This window comes from Aulostomus chinensis, chromosome 22 (assembly GCF_037954235.1).
Source record: "Aulostomus chinensis isolate RoL2024-O1b breed Wild chromosome 22, RoL_Achi_v1.0, whole genome shotgun sequence".
NCBI classification, from domain to species: domain Eukaryota; kingdom Metazoa; phylum Chordata; class Actinopteri; order Syngnathiformes; family Aulostomidae; genus Aulostomus; species Aulostomus chinensis.
Genome location: NC_141341.1, coordinates 14254739 through 14269243, shown reverse-complemented (window position 1 = coordinate 14269243; position 14505 = coordinate 14254739). Strand labels below are relative to the sequence as shown.

At 44.0% G+C, this 14505-nt stretch overlaps 1 protein-coding gene across 1 annotated transcript; it reads right to left on the bottom strand.

Annotated features, from left to right (window-relative positions):
- Positions 1-271: 271 nt before the first annotated feature.
- satb1a (SATB homeobox 1a) lies at positions 272-14295 on the bottom strand. Its single transcript, XM_086194335.1, has 11 exons — positions 13706-14295; positions 13275-13504; positions 12900-13076; positions 11549-11675; positions 10752-10875; positions 8719-8827; positions 7445-7962; positions 5290-5487; positions 4548-4703; positions 1484-1684; positions 272-1198 (listed from the first exon to the last, which is right to left on the bottom strand). Exons 2-11 carry the CDS (start codon positions 13489-13491, stop codon positions 272-274), a joined length of 2754 nt encoding a protein of 917 aa, XP_086050461.1. The 5' UTR covers positions 13492-13504; positions 13706-14295.
- Between the last annotated feature and the right edge of the window lie 210 nt (positions 14296-14505).

Sequence of the window (14505 nt, the reverse complement as noted above, 5' to 3'; positions counted from 1 at the left end):
AGGTAACAGTAACATCTGTACAGCTATTTTCTGTCTCCAGTGCACCAGGTAACCTTTCATCACAGATTTGTTTTTCAGTGAATGTACGTCTATCAACACCAGCATTCTTCTGCGGTATACAAATAAAACTCAAGTCTTTTTAAGGACACACATTTAAAAACACATTAATACCAAAAGCATAGTGACAGTATGCTTGACTTGCATGTGAACCAAAGAAGAACAGAGAACATATGGCTCTTTCAAACGCTGTTCAGTGTACTTGGATGGTGGGTTAGATGTTGCTCTTGTGTTCTTCCTTCGTAGGGGGAAAAGTTTGAGTGCCAGCAGTCAACCCTTTCAAAGTCATTATCTTACTAATGTCGTTTCTCCCTGTTTTCCTTTCCTCCTCCTCCTCCTCCTCCTCCTCCTCCTCCTCCTCCTCCGTTTGTTCTGTTTCAGTCTTTGCGCCACCCTCCTCCTCCTGCTCCTCAGTTCTTTTGGCTGCTGTAGATTTGTCTACAAAGCCATGCTGGTATTCTTGCTCATGTTCTTGGATCTGGCTTCTGTAATGACGCTGGTCATGACTCTGTCTGCAGTCTTGGCTGATAAAGAAGCTGCGGATGGTGTGTTTGGGCAGACCGAGCTGAGCCGACAGGGTGTGGACTGCCTCTTCATCTGGGTTGAGGCCCACATCCTGGATGAAGCTCTGCAAGATTCCCAGAGCTTCATGAGATAATTTTAACCCCACACCTTGGGCCTGACCCTGATGTTCGACCTCATTATCACAAACCCCGACTCTTCCTCGGTCCTCATCCTTCACACTGGGCCACTTCACAGAGGGCTTGTCCTTAAACTTGCCCTCTGTTCCATCTATGACACTCTCATTTATTCCTTCCCCATTTACAGTTCCATCACTCACCTGCTCCATGCTATCTGCCCATTTGTCCCTAATCTTCCCTGTACAACCCCAGTCTCCACCCACAATGCCCCTGTCTCCTCTTCCCCCCTCAATAGAGGCCTTAATGTCCCCTCTCTCACTATTACTACTAGCCCTCCCCTGCAAACGTAGTCTTAATTGCCCCCAGTTGACCCCAGCCTCAGTCTCAGCTGGGGATGCAGTGCATGGTTGCTGTGGAGACAAATGAGGTCCTGCCTCTGGGTGCAGGGGCTGGTGGGGCTGGAGATGGTGTTGCTGCAGCAGCATAGAGCTGCGCTGATGCTGAGGAGACAGAAAAAAAGGTTAGAATCAATCAGAAACTGTCTTTCTTAAATTCCTGGTGGTATGATGAATACCAGCCTTTCAGGTCTTAATAATGACAAACTGAAAAGGAGCATAGCACACTCTGTTGGCAGATGACACTCAGACTTATTCAAGCTGCATCGGTCTGCCTGCTCTTCCCTCTTCACCGGCATGCTGCCTTGCAACCCACCTCCACCAAAACTCAGTCACTGTCCTCAATAATGTGTGTAAAACTATAAAGTCTACATGTTTCTGAAGCCTTACCAATGCGCTGTCATTGCTGAGCAGTGCTCGCCGCTCGTTGCAGTGCTGTGCAGGCATGCTGATACTCTCCTGTTCGTAAATGGCGTCCCGTTCAGTTTGGGACAGGCTGAGGAACCGCCGAATCATGCAGAGGTTATCCCACAGGGTTCGGTTCTCAGGATTTGGATCCTCCTTCCAGCGTAACAGTTCACACAGCCAACCCTACAGGAAACACACACACAAGAGCTGGCAGAATAATCCACTGTGTAAGACTGAACATAAACGGTCATTACATGTTATGTAACATATACAACAATATTGGTGCATTGATACCTCTGCAGTTGAGCATGTAAAAGCAACAAAACTTTTCAAAAGTATGCCACTTACAGTACTTCATTTAATTTGTAGCTATTTCAACAACAGCTGCCACAAACAAAACTCTATCAGTGAATCTTTAAAATTGACAGACTCCACTGAATCTGTGCTGAATCATCAGAGCCTGCTGAGAGACCATAAAAGCTGCACAACCGGCCATAATCTGATAACTCTGTTCATTAATGATCTGCTGCCGAGCTACTAACTGTGTGACACGGTGGATGTGTAGCACAGTGAAAGAATTAATCAGCTGAAATTGCTCAGAATCAGTCCTGGACGTTGGCTCATATTAATGTTGACGTGCTTCCTTTGTATACCGAAGGGTGACAAGACCACTTGTGAAGAGGTGAGTGACTGCTGATCTCTCGATGAAGCAGGCTTTGAAGACTTGAACTAACAAGGGCTAGGCTAGCCCTGCTAACATTAATGCTAACTCTGTCAGGGTGTCCTTGAGCAGATGGTTCCAATTGTTGGATCTTCAGATGTTTTTGCTTCTCTCATGGGCGAAGGGTGAGATTATTTCAACCATTTATCCATATTTGGGCAAGTTAAGCTACATATTGGGTGCTACAGGACCTTATTTTTTATGATTGGTCAATGAGAAAAGCTTATTGATGGTAAAAACTGTCTGGAAGGGTCAGAGCCATCAGTTAGGGTAAGGGGGGCTCCCCCAGCAGCCTGGAGCTCTCCCCTGGCATCATACGGGGAGGTGGAATGAATCCCCACCTGTGTGCATCCAGAGATGTCCCTAGTCTGCCTCTGATTGGCTAGTACTCTGTGCCATTACGCATGTGGAGCTGGAGAGCCAATCAGAGGAAGAGTAAGAGCAGGTCTTCACAGAGTATGTGAGGGAAAAACATCAAACACTGGTTTATATTTGATGAAGGATTATATGTAAGATTTTTTGGGGTACCCCCATGACATTACTGTGTGTACCTCTAGGAGTACACATACCTCAGGTTGAGGATCCTGGATCTACCTCAAAAAACTCCTCATCATGTCACTATCATGCGTACCACTTTCATAACTTCTTTGAATTATTATTGTAGTTTGGTAAAGGTAGGTGTCAGTACAAAATCTCTTGTTGCTTGTTGCGAATCCCTATTTGTCAGTAGGTGCAAGTTAACAGGAAATAGTATGAAAGTTTACCTGCCTTTAAATGGAGCAGCAAATTGAACCCAATGCTACCTGCTATTGGAGGTATGCTAAGCTAACATCACTGTGCAACTGTCCTGATTGCATAAAGAGACAAACAACATTTGGTATGACTGAGAAAATTCAACATACGTGATATAAATGTCAGCCCCCTCACAGCCACTCCCCACACTGTTTTGGCATAGAACTTATAAATTAGGTTATATTTCACACTTATTTTAACTTAGTTCAGACTGTAAAGCATCTTTGTAAATGTCAGCATTCAAGAACATAAAATAGTTTTGCAGAGTTTAGATGCTCTACTGGCAAAACCAAAAATAGATGGTGAGATTTTCTCATTAGTTAGAATTCACTGCTGTGTCAAGAGGAGAAGGCGAGTGGCAGATCGAAGAATTTAAAGCCAAAACTAGTTTCAGATTCATGAACTGGCTCATGCATTTGCGAGCAGATTCACATACACGCACACACGCACATTCGCGCACACACACACACGCACACACACACAAGCACGCACGCACACACCTGGCTGCAGCCCAACACTAGCACACAATACCATCCAGATGCACCGTGCAGATAAAACAGAGATCCAGCATGGATCTGTCTGCCAAACTGCCGTTTAATACAGAGAGAGTGAGGGCGAGAGAGAGAGAGAGTTAAAAAGAACGGAGTGAAAGTAAAGTAAGAACCGATGCCAGGGAAAAGATAGGGAAAAAAAACCTAAGGGCTTTTTGGACCACCTGTCTCTTCTGTCATGACCGCTGACTGACCTCCAAGCATATTGATATTGATATTCATAGAAAGAAAGAAAGAAAGAAAAAAGAAAGAAGTGAGAGGAAAAGCTAACGAGACAGCTGAAATCCCCCCATTCCATGAAGGGAAATTATCCTCAAAACAAAAGGCAATAACAAGCTTATGGGTCCGCCATACAAATGAGAACAATAAACACTCAAATCATGCCTGTGTGTATGTGTATTAGTGCATTTGTTTGCCTTTGTGTGTATTCTGTGATAGTGTGTACATGTTTGTCTATGTGCACAGATAAGTGGTGTGTGTGTGTGTGCGTGCGCGTGCGAGCCTGTGTGTGTGTGCGTGCGCGTGCGTGTGTGTGTGTGTGTGTGTGTGTGTGTGTGTGTGTGTATGTGTGCGCGCGTGCCTGTGCTTGTCTTTTTGTATGGCGACTATTAAAGCGATTATTTAGGACACAAAAGCAGCCTGATGCACTAATGATAGTCCTCTGCAGAGAGCAGCTGCTGGTTCATCATCTGGGCTTTTCCTCCACACACACATTCACCCTCCCTTCTCTAACTGAGGGGGCCGAGTCATTTTGGACACTAAATTTGAACAATGGAACTACAGAAATAGTGCAAAAGTCTAAGCTATTTTGGCTGTACATGAGGGATTTTGATTTTGCCTTTATATGCTACATTCACATTTGGAAAAATATTTCATCTTTTTCATGACAATATCAACTATATGACCTAAAATGATCTGTGGATCAACATTAGTAGGAGTGTGATTGGTTCGTGCCAGTGTGATCGGGAACAAGGAGGCATACCTGACTCTTGGAGGCAGCTACTTTTGCAAACAGGGCCTGAGACACCTTGGCTCGCCTCATTTCAAGCTGGATCTCCTCATAGATGGAAGAACTGATGCTGAGAACACAAGTGTCTGTCCTCAGACCTCTGTCAGGTGTAACTGGTGACAGTCGCGCCTAGAGAAAGACGACAGAGTTGGTGACAGAAAGTAGCCCTTATTGGGTCAACAAAGGGAGCTATATACATATATATATATATATATATATATATATATTAAAAAAAAATATATATATATAAATAAATAAATATATATATATATAGATATATATATATAGATATATAGATAGATAGATAGATAGATATAGATATAGATATATACACAAGTTCAAACGGGGGTAGAGGGGAACAATGATACCTACCTACCTTTAGCTAAGTGTGCTAATGTCACACAAATGCTACTGCATGAGGACATTTCAGGTACATCCAGTAATTCCTAATGAGGTCCACTGAGGCAGCAAGGCAATGACCCTCCATTTCCAGAGGACTCCTTATGCATTCATCAAATCATCAACTGTGTTTTATCATCGCTGATAAAGATTGAACAGTCAGGAATACTTCTACAGTAGTTTAATGAGCCCTCTGTCGGTATTCTTATAAATTTCTTTTTTTGGGGGGCGAGAAATACATTACTTGACATGTTTGCCACCAGGTGTGCGAGAATAATTTGTGATTGCACGACTCTCTGACTATCTGCCATCCAACCTGTGTGGATCTGGGTGGCGTGTTGTTGCAGCTGGGTGTGAATCCAGTGAGGCTTCTTTCTTTCTCCTCCTGGTACAAGCGTTCCCTCTCAGTCTCTGGGAGCTGTAGGAAGCTGTACATGGCCCGCAGGTTGACCAGCAGAGACTGGGAAGCATGTTTAGGGTCTTCCTCCTTACGCAGGATCTCTGAGAGCAGGCCCTGGTGAACACATAAACACACAAGCGTGTATAGACGGCGCACTGATATGATTTCATTCAGCCATACTGATGTATACACAGTGCTGCACCTATATTTTTGTTAACCAACCCAGGAGTTTACATCAGCAAACAAACAAAATTTTGAGCATGATTGCATGATAACCTCATCTAATGAACACCGCTTTTAGGATGTTTGCGGTGTAAATGAAATCATGAGAAGAAGAAAGCTATTGTAATGTTATGCACCACTTGTTACCCACTTGTTAGCAACTGCTGGTTTTGAAACACAGGAACAATTTCATTCCATACTCCAAAAGATGACATTATGTTAAGTTTGAGTTAAATACAGACATCATTTTAGACATCAAACCAAATCAAATTAAAAAAACATTAAAAAATCCCAATCACTTTGAAACGAGGGAACTGGGCAACCATGCTAACTTACTTCTGGCTTTTACACCTCATTCCTACACTACTCTATACAGCCTTTAGATCATTACTTTAGGCAACTGATAGCTGATATATTGTTTGTTCCACCGAATACGCATGTGCACTTTCTTGTCAGGAGGGTTTGCCTCGGTGACGGTGTTTCGCTTGTACTTCTCATGGAACTCTCAGCAGGAACGTTCATGTTTCTGAACATGCTGAACTCATCTTTTACAATATGACACATTTTAAGGTGTGAATAAAACAAAACAAAGGAGGCAAACATGTATTTAAGTAGACAGATGTCATTGTAAGTTCAGTACAGCTAAATACACAGATGAGAGTGATATCCTCTCATATGTCACAGGAGAGGGAATGGCTTTAGATCGATATGGAACTGAAATTGTAAACCGTTTCACAACAGCTGGATGATCTGGAGTGATAAATTTAAGATCAAAGATAGGGGATATTCCCATCATCTTTACATAAAGGTATCTCATTGACCTGAAGGCATTTTTCTTCTAATCCATCAGCATCTAAGTTTGACAAGTTGCTGTGGTTTAGTGTTTCACAGCTGCAAGCGTTTTACAGCCAGTTTCCAGTCTGCTGCACGCCTGTAGCGGAGGTAGCATCATCTGAGTGCATCAGTCTATACAGGCAGGCCTTCAAACATCTAATGCCGACGGTAGCTCTTTGTTCCTGAAATAAAATCAGATTTCATGCTGGTAGAGAGATGGCACGGGAGTAAACGGCCTTCCTATTCAAATCATGGCTCATCTTCGGATCCACCGGCAAACGCTGCCTTCCTAATGGCGCGGAGTCTTAACATGAATTGCACAATGACAAATGCTCCCTTCACTTCTTGATGGCATCTTGGCATCATGCCCATCTTGTATTGCTGGCGCTGGAGAACCTTGGACCCAGCAATGGGGAAACATGGCTATGGGTAATAACTTTCTCTGCTTGTTGTGATGAAAACGATAATAACGGTAATGATGGTAATACTAATAACGGTCTAAGCCTGTCCTTTGAGCCTCATTTCTATGGGTGTGCTGGCGTAATGTAAGATAATGACCCAGATAATGTAGCATTTTAGAGTTACAGCCGATGGTGGCGGGAGATATCAAAGTGAGGCAAAGAAAGGTGAAATATTAGAAGGAAAAAAATGGAATGACAATAAAAGGTAGTGATTAAATGAGTAGAAAGGCTGCCAGAGTGAAAGGTGGCAAGATGGAGGTGCAGTGAAAAAGAAGAACTAGAGAGGGAGACAACATTTCTCCAAGGGTTTGTGATTAGTTGGCCCAGCAGCTGCTTCACTGCTGGCACCGGCTTTGTGCTGCAGAGAGCTGGCACAACCACACATACACACACATGCTCATGGGGGAGGGGCATTGCGGCAAAGGCCATACCAATGTGCCAACCATCAAACACATGTACACACACCTATCTAATACTACAACACCAAGAAGTACTGCAGAAAGATAATCATTTATGACCATCTAGGAATACCTTCCCTCTGCCTGCTTCCATACCTGAGTCCTGTTGAAAGCCACCCGGGCAAAGACGGCTTGGGAAATGCCGGCTCTCTTCAGTTCCTCACGCACACACTGGTAGATATCACACGGCACATCAGCTGGCCCCAGACCGGATGACTGGTTTTGCGCCCCTCCTGCGGTGCCTCCCCCTGGGCCACACTGCGCCTGCTGTGGGCCTTGTGAGTCAGGGATTTTGGAGAAAACCTTGGCTGGCGGCCTCCCTACAGGCGGGTGGTTGAGATACTGCTGTGGAGACGGTGAGAGACCCTGGCCTGCCAACATGAGGCGAACAGCGTACTGCTGGTTGAGAATCTGTGTCATTACTAGCTGCTGAGACCTGCTGAGGGACTGGGTTGCCAGCCCAGAGGGATGTAGACCGAGGGGGGCTCGGCCACACATGTTGGCCACCCCTCCAGGAGGGAAGAGAAGGCTGGAGCCTTGGTCAGCTGGGCTGCCAGTGACGGACTGTTGAGTGAGGGTGATATGAGTTGACTGGACCGAGAAGCCGTCAGCATCTGGAGCAGGAGAAGCACAATGATTAAATCACTCACGTGCGATGCAAAAATTCAAAACAATGCTGGAATTCACTGCAGGTTAAAAACATATAATGTGTTCACATGGAAAGTGACATGATGAAGAATCTCAAAAGAAACCAATACATTCTAAATATAGGTGATTTTTTTTTTTTTTTTTTAGTACGCTGTCGCTGTGCACTCAAAATAAATGCAGTGGCTTCATACACACACTTCACACACTTTATTCAACAAACCATAGTTGTAGTTCAAAACACAACTGATTGACTGAATTGCAATGTCAGTGGGCGCAGTTCTATAACTGCAAAACCAAACCAAACCCATTTTGATTGATACTGCACAAATGTTGCATAAGTGGCTTTATTTTTGGAAAAGTTTATTTCTATTGCTATTACTTACATTGTTATTTTTTAAAACAGCGCTGCATATTTGGCTTTTGGTTTCATTTCGTTCTAGTTTGAATTTGGATGCTCAATTTTTAAAAATACACATTTCAAAGGAATCGCTAGGTCACGTGCGTTTCTAACTTGATAACCAAGCAAAGTGACACAAGATGTATTTTATTTATGATATCACAAAATTTAACACCATAATTGCCTTGTTGGAGTGTTTCGCCTAATCGTTCAACAGCACTTTTCTTTTTTCTGTGCAGAATCTTATAACAGTATTATTAGCAGTGTGTAAGTACGGTACGGAAGCTGCAGGGCTTCTTGTTTTGAGGTTTTACTGAATCCTCACCTGTGCATTTAGATTTCTTGAACAGCTTATACCATCGACCGAACTCCTGGCACTTGGCTGCTGAGACGTTTGCATAGTATGTGCAGTTTACAATAGATGATATCATACTCTGAAACACAGGAGGGAGACAATATAAATTTATTATATTTCCAGAGCTCCTGCTATGAGTCTCAGCTGTTCACACATCTGATATTAATGAACTCAGATCTGTGTTATTAAAAAGACCCCCAGGTAAATAGGATAATAAAGACAGATGAGTGTGTCAGTGTGTGAGCTGTGTGTGTGTGTGTGTGTGTGTGTGTGTGTGTGTGTGTGTGTGTGAGTGAGTGTGTAAGAGAGAGAGAGTAATCAAACAAAACACTAGAGGTCATCAGAGACTGTCTCTCACTCACTCATTTCCCAAGGCACACACACACACACACACACACACACACACACACACACACACACACACACACACACACACACACAGTTTCCCCCAAAGACCATCCTGTGCAATCTTAACATCTGATTATACCTTTCATCTTCTCGTATTTATTTTAATCTACTTCTTAAAAACAAGAGAGGGAGTACATGGAGTAATAGAGAGAGAGAGAGAGAGAGAGAGAGAGAGAGAGAGAGAGAGAAGATATGAGGGATGGATGGATCTTCTTGTGTCAGTCCTTAATGATGCAAAGCAGGAAAGAATTTGCAGGACAGAGTGAGCAGTTTCTCTTGATCAGCCTGTTCTATAGACTTGTAGGCAAAATAACAGATAGACTAAGTTGATATATATAAACAATATATACACAAATTTCCCTGTTGTGGATCAATAAAGTTCATCTATCTATCTATCTATCTATCTATCTATCTATCTATCTATCTATCTATCTATCTATCTGTCTATCTATCTATCTATCTATCTATCTATCTATCTAAAGTATGAATATTCATCCAGAGAAAATCTTGAAATGCTGTTTCATGTGAAATCAATTGTCTGGATGTGCTAGTATACCCCTGGTGGAATGGAACTAACTACATTTATTCAAGCACTATACTTAAAGGCCAATTTTATTTTTTGGGGGGGGGGGGCAGGTCAGGATGATCACAGTCCCAGTCTCGCTTTATCTGTTGATTTTCAGTTGGTACTTTTAATATGAACTCTTTTACTGTCCCCTCTTGTATTTGATCTTCTTTGGTTTCTGTCTTATTTTGAAAAACCCTCTTGTGTCTTGCTTTACTTCCTGTTTGTTTTCCATGTGTTTGCATGAGAGAGCGAGAGAGAGAGAGAGAGAGAGAGAGAGAGAGAGAGAGAGTATCTGCTTACAAATGCATGATCCAGTTGTCGCTGGAAGACAGAAGTGTAAATGGGAGAGTGAGTCAGGCCCAGTTCAGATAAATGGTTCACAGTGAGACTGGATGCAACTCGCAACTCATCAATACATATCAAAAACACTCTAAAACTATCTTCTTGCCTTGTAAATCATTTAGCTGAGCCTCAGCTATAAATTGTAAATACGTGTAATTGGTATTTCTATTCCATTCGAGTGGTGGTTTAGCTTGGATGACTTGCCAGTAATGCCAGAGATCTTCAAACCAGATTTGATGTGATTTACTGCTGAATCAGACACGAGTGCAGAATAGAGGGCTGAATGTGTGAAAGGCAGATGGAGTGAGAGTGAGACAGAGGGTGAGGCTGATGGACAGATAGAGTGACAGGCTGGCATTTATTCAGAAGAATCAAGATAGGCAGCAGTCGGGGGGGAGATAAAGATCACCATCTATTTCTTTCTCTGCATCATTTCTGGCCCCTCACCTTATCTACCTCTGCATCTGGACCGAACTATTGGACCACACACTTCCTCTGTTTCACACGGCAAAGACACACACAGTTTTGCAGGGTATAGCAAAGGCATACACGCACACCTCATTTCCGTTTGAGTGTGTGTGTGTTTGTGTGTGTGTGTGTGTGTGTTTGTTTGTGTGTGTGTGTGTGTGTGTGTGTGTGTGTGTGTGTGTGTGTGTGTGTGTGTGTGTGTGTGTGTGTGTTGTACCTGGGACAGAGGGCACTCCTTGGCCAAGGAGCTCTGGTTCATGTCCTTGAGGAGCTCCTTCAGGGCGTTCCTCACCGTCGAGTGACTCCACTGCTCAGCTGGCAAGTCTTCCAGTTTGGGGCAGCTGGTCAAAGATGGCCGTGATAAAAACACTGAAGCTTCTCTACAGATCATGAGAACGCGTGTGTACAATCTTCATTTGTATTTTAGTGTGAGGAATTAACAAGCATCACGTTAATTTGCTCCCAAACACACACACACACACACACACACACACACACATACAGACACACACACACACATTTTTTTTCAAGGATCTTAATGAACAGGAAACTTTAACTATTTCAATAAAATTAATGATGGCTTAATTCCATTTAGCTCCATCAGTTTCAGGCTACTGGGTTCATGCATACTGGCTCACTGGGACACTTGAATAGAAAGTTAATGTTCTTAGAAACACCTGTGACTCTTCGGTGACACATAAACATGTCCGCCACGGAAAAAGGCCAATAATTTCATCGTAACATGTCCGAATTATAAATCTTGAAATAATACACTCCCCCATCCCACCGTCAACAATAGAGGACTTGTTTTTATTAATAATTTAGAAAAACAAAACCTTAATATGCATTATTATAATAAAATATAGACATTAGATTGAGTTCTGTCAGGGTCACATTCACACCTTCTGGTAATTTAACTTTGTCAACATGGAGAAGTTTCCACATGGACAAGACAGGAACTAGAACATCGCTGTACGTGCAAACAGACATGTGAGCAGATGTTTTGCTCCCTACCTGTGCAGCTGTATTTTCAGGGTGATAACATGGTGAACATCCTGCAACATGTCGGCCACTGTGGCATCTGGAGCATCTGTTACACAAGACAGAGGCATCGGGTTCCACCTGCCCACCTGGATCAGACCTGATATCACGCACACACACGCACACACGCATACACTTGAATGATACAATGCTTGACAAAGGAAACATAAGGAAATGCTGTTGCGGCAAACATATTTACACAGTCAGTCGTGCTGTATCAGCTACCTTGTATTAGCTAAGTAGTGACTGGGTTCAAGTATATCTGAGTCTTGTTCCCTACAAAGAGTTGGCATTTCATGTATCGACCATTAAAATGAGGTCACGGATACGAGTAGTTGTTCCATCCCTTAGGGATAACTGGGGTTTAGGAGCTCAGACATCTGGAAGGAGCTCAGAGTAACACTGCTATTAACTCTTGAGAAACAAAGTGGTTGCTTTAAAGACCCAAAGTCCTGGATAATCAGCAGAATATATCGGAAGCCATCTCTGAATTATCTTTGTTTAGGTCACATCTTTTATCTCGTGTACAGAGAACATTTTAGGAGTTGGCTTTATCCATTGATGTAATACCGCAAGAACAACACAATGTTCCTAAAATGCAGAAAACCACTCCACGCATTTATCAAGTCTCTTGATGCAGAATGCTGCTGCGCGTGTCCTGACAAGAACTAAAGAGAGAGGCTCATATTTCTCCCATATTAGCTTCCCTGCAATGACAGAATAGAAGGTAATATCCTTCTCCTCACCTGCGAGGCTTGTAATGGTTTGCCTCATCAGACCTTATTACGCCACTCGAACTCAGTACTCGCAGAGTACAGGCTAACTTGTGGTCCTAAAATCTCCAAAAGTAGAATGGGGGGCAACTTTCAGGCTTTTAGGCTCCTCTCCTGCAGAACTATTATCTTTAGCTGTCTCCTAGTTATGCTGCTAGACTGCTGGGGAGCTTCCCATCATGCACTGTGAGTCTCTCTACTCCTCTTCTTCCTCACGCCCCATGAGTCCATCACTCTTCTCTCTCCTTCTGCTGCGTTATTTCTGCCTCTGGAGCGTCAATAATCTGGAACACTGATTACAGGCCTCCTGCTGCCCCGATGATCCAGCTCAACACCCACTACTACAATTATTATTATTACACGTTTTATGATTATTACTATTATTACCCCCTCCCCCCCCTGCCCTTTCTTTCACAACTCAATGGGTCATGGCAGATGGCCACCCACTCAGACTCTGGTTCTGTTCAAAGTTCCTTCCTGCTAAGAAAAAAGGATTTTTTTTCCTCCTCACCACTGTTGTCACAGCCTCTGTCTTGATGTGTGTTGTGTACCTTTGGCCTGAGCAGCGGAGCTGTGTGAGTAGCCCAGGGTCAGCAGGGCCATCTCTATCAGCTGGTTGAACAGCAGATCTCTCTTGACCAACACAAACTCAGCATGTTCTTCTCTCCTCTCTCCCTCTGCTGGACTCTCTGTGTGCTCCACCACACAAAATACTGGCAGCAAGCTTCCTGAGGTGATGCACACAAATGACACCATCCGGCATTTCATTCTAGAAAGTAGCGTGGAGGCTGAAAATGCATGTTTCACTTGACATCCGCGAGAAGATATTACACTAAACAACCGCTGACGTCACCTTTGAAGAGTTTGTACCTAAAAAAAATCTTTTGTTGTCAAGATGTGGGGCTCTACTTTTTCATCCCATATACCTCTAGTGTGCCAGCTCTTGCTCTGCGGCCTCACTGCAGTAGGTTTCTGGGCCAGGTATGGGTTTTTAGCCCCTGGACTCCCTTGTCTGCTCCAATCCTGGGCTGAGGATCCTGCTCCGTTTAGTTCCAGACGAGCCAGCTTGGCAGGAGGGGGGCGGGGGTCTGCGATGGGATCACTGCCTTCAGGTTTCTTGGCTCCATTACACAGGGGGTCCATCTGTGGTTTCACACTGACACACACAAACAGACAGAAAAGTATGAGAGATAATTTCACTTTATCTTGTTTTTGATCCATTATTTCTAATAAGAATACAACATCTTGTATTGCAGTTTCATTTATATGTTTTTTTATTTATAATTTTTTTTAAATTTTCACGAGTATTTTGCAGTAGTTATTTCCCTGGAGAGTGTCAGTGGAGTGATATACACACGCGTGTGATCTGATCTGATGGATATCCGGATCAGAAGTGAGAGATGACCTTCACACAGATGCAGCAATTAGTCCAATAAAGTCCAGAGTGCAGGCTTCTACCTCGCTGCTTCCCATAACAACCCGGCTGCCGGCGCGCCTCTACCAGCCAGAGATTCAGTTCATCCTCAGCACCTGGATAAGCGCTGATCGTCCCACGGCTGATTCAAGTTTGATCCAGGCGAAACCAACCTGTTTCAGTCGACCCTTCCATCACCCACAAACACATCTCCCGTGTCCTGACACGCTCGGCTCCATCGGTGAGCACAAACACCCCCGTTTCTCCTTTTGGCTCGCGGTATGTGACCAGCTCTGATTCCTCCTCCGGTGTATTCACAGTAACCGTGTGTTTACCAGTCCAAGTAGTTGTAGTACCGCTGTCCCTCCGGTGCTACCCGGCTCTCCCACCACGCTTCATGCTCTGGCGTGACGATAAATTGTCCTCAGCGCAAGTTCAGAGCGACCTCCCGTCTTGAGCAGCGGGACACGCCGCCGCTGCTGCTGCTGCTGCTGCTGGAGAGAGAACAACCGACGACTCCCCATCGCACATGAGGCTACAACACTGACTCCAGGACAGACAGCAGTTGTTGGTTACACTTCAAAGCCCTGTGCGCACGCGGTGAGAGAGAGCAAGAGAGAGAGAGAGAGAGCGAGACCCCCCCCCCCCCACATACACACACACACACCGACTCATAAATACACGGACCCAGCTGCATTAGCATATGGTGCAATAATGAATTCACTAGCGCGCTCCGTAAATGT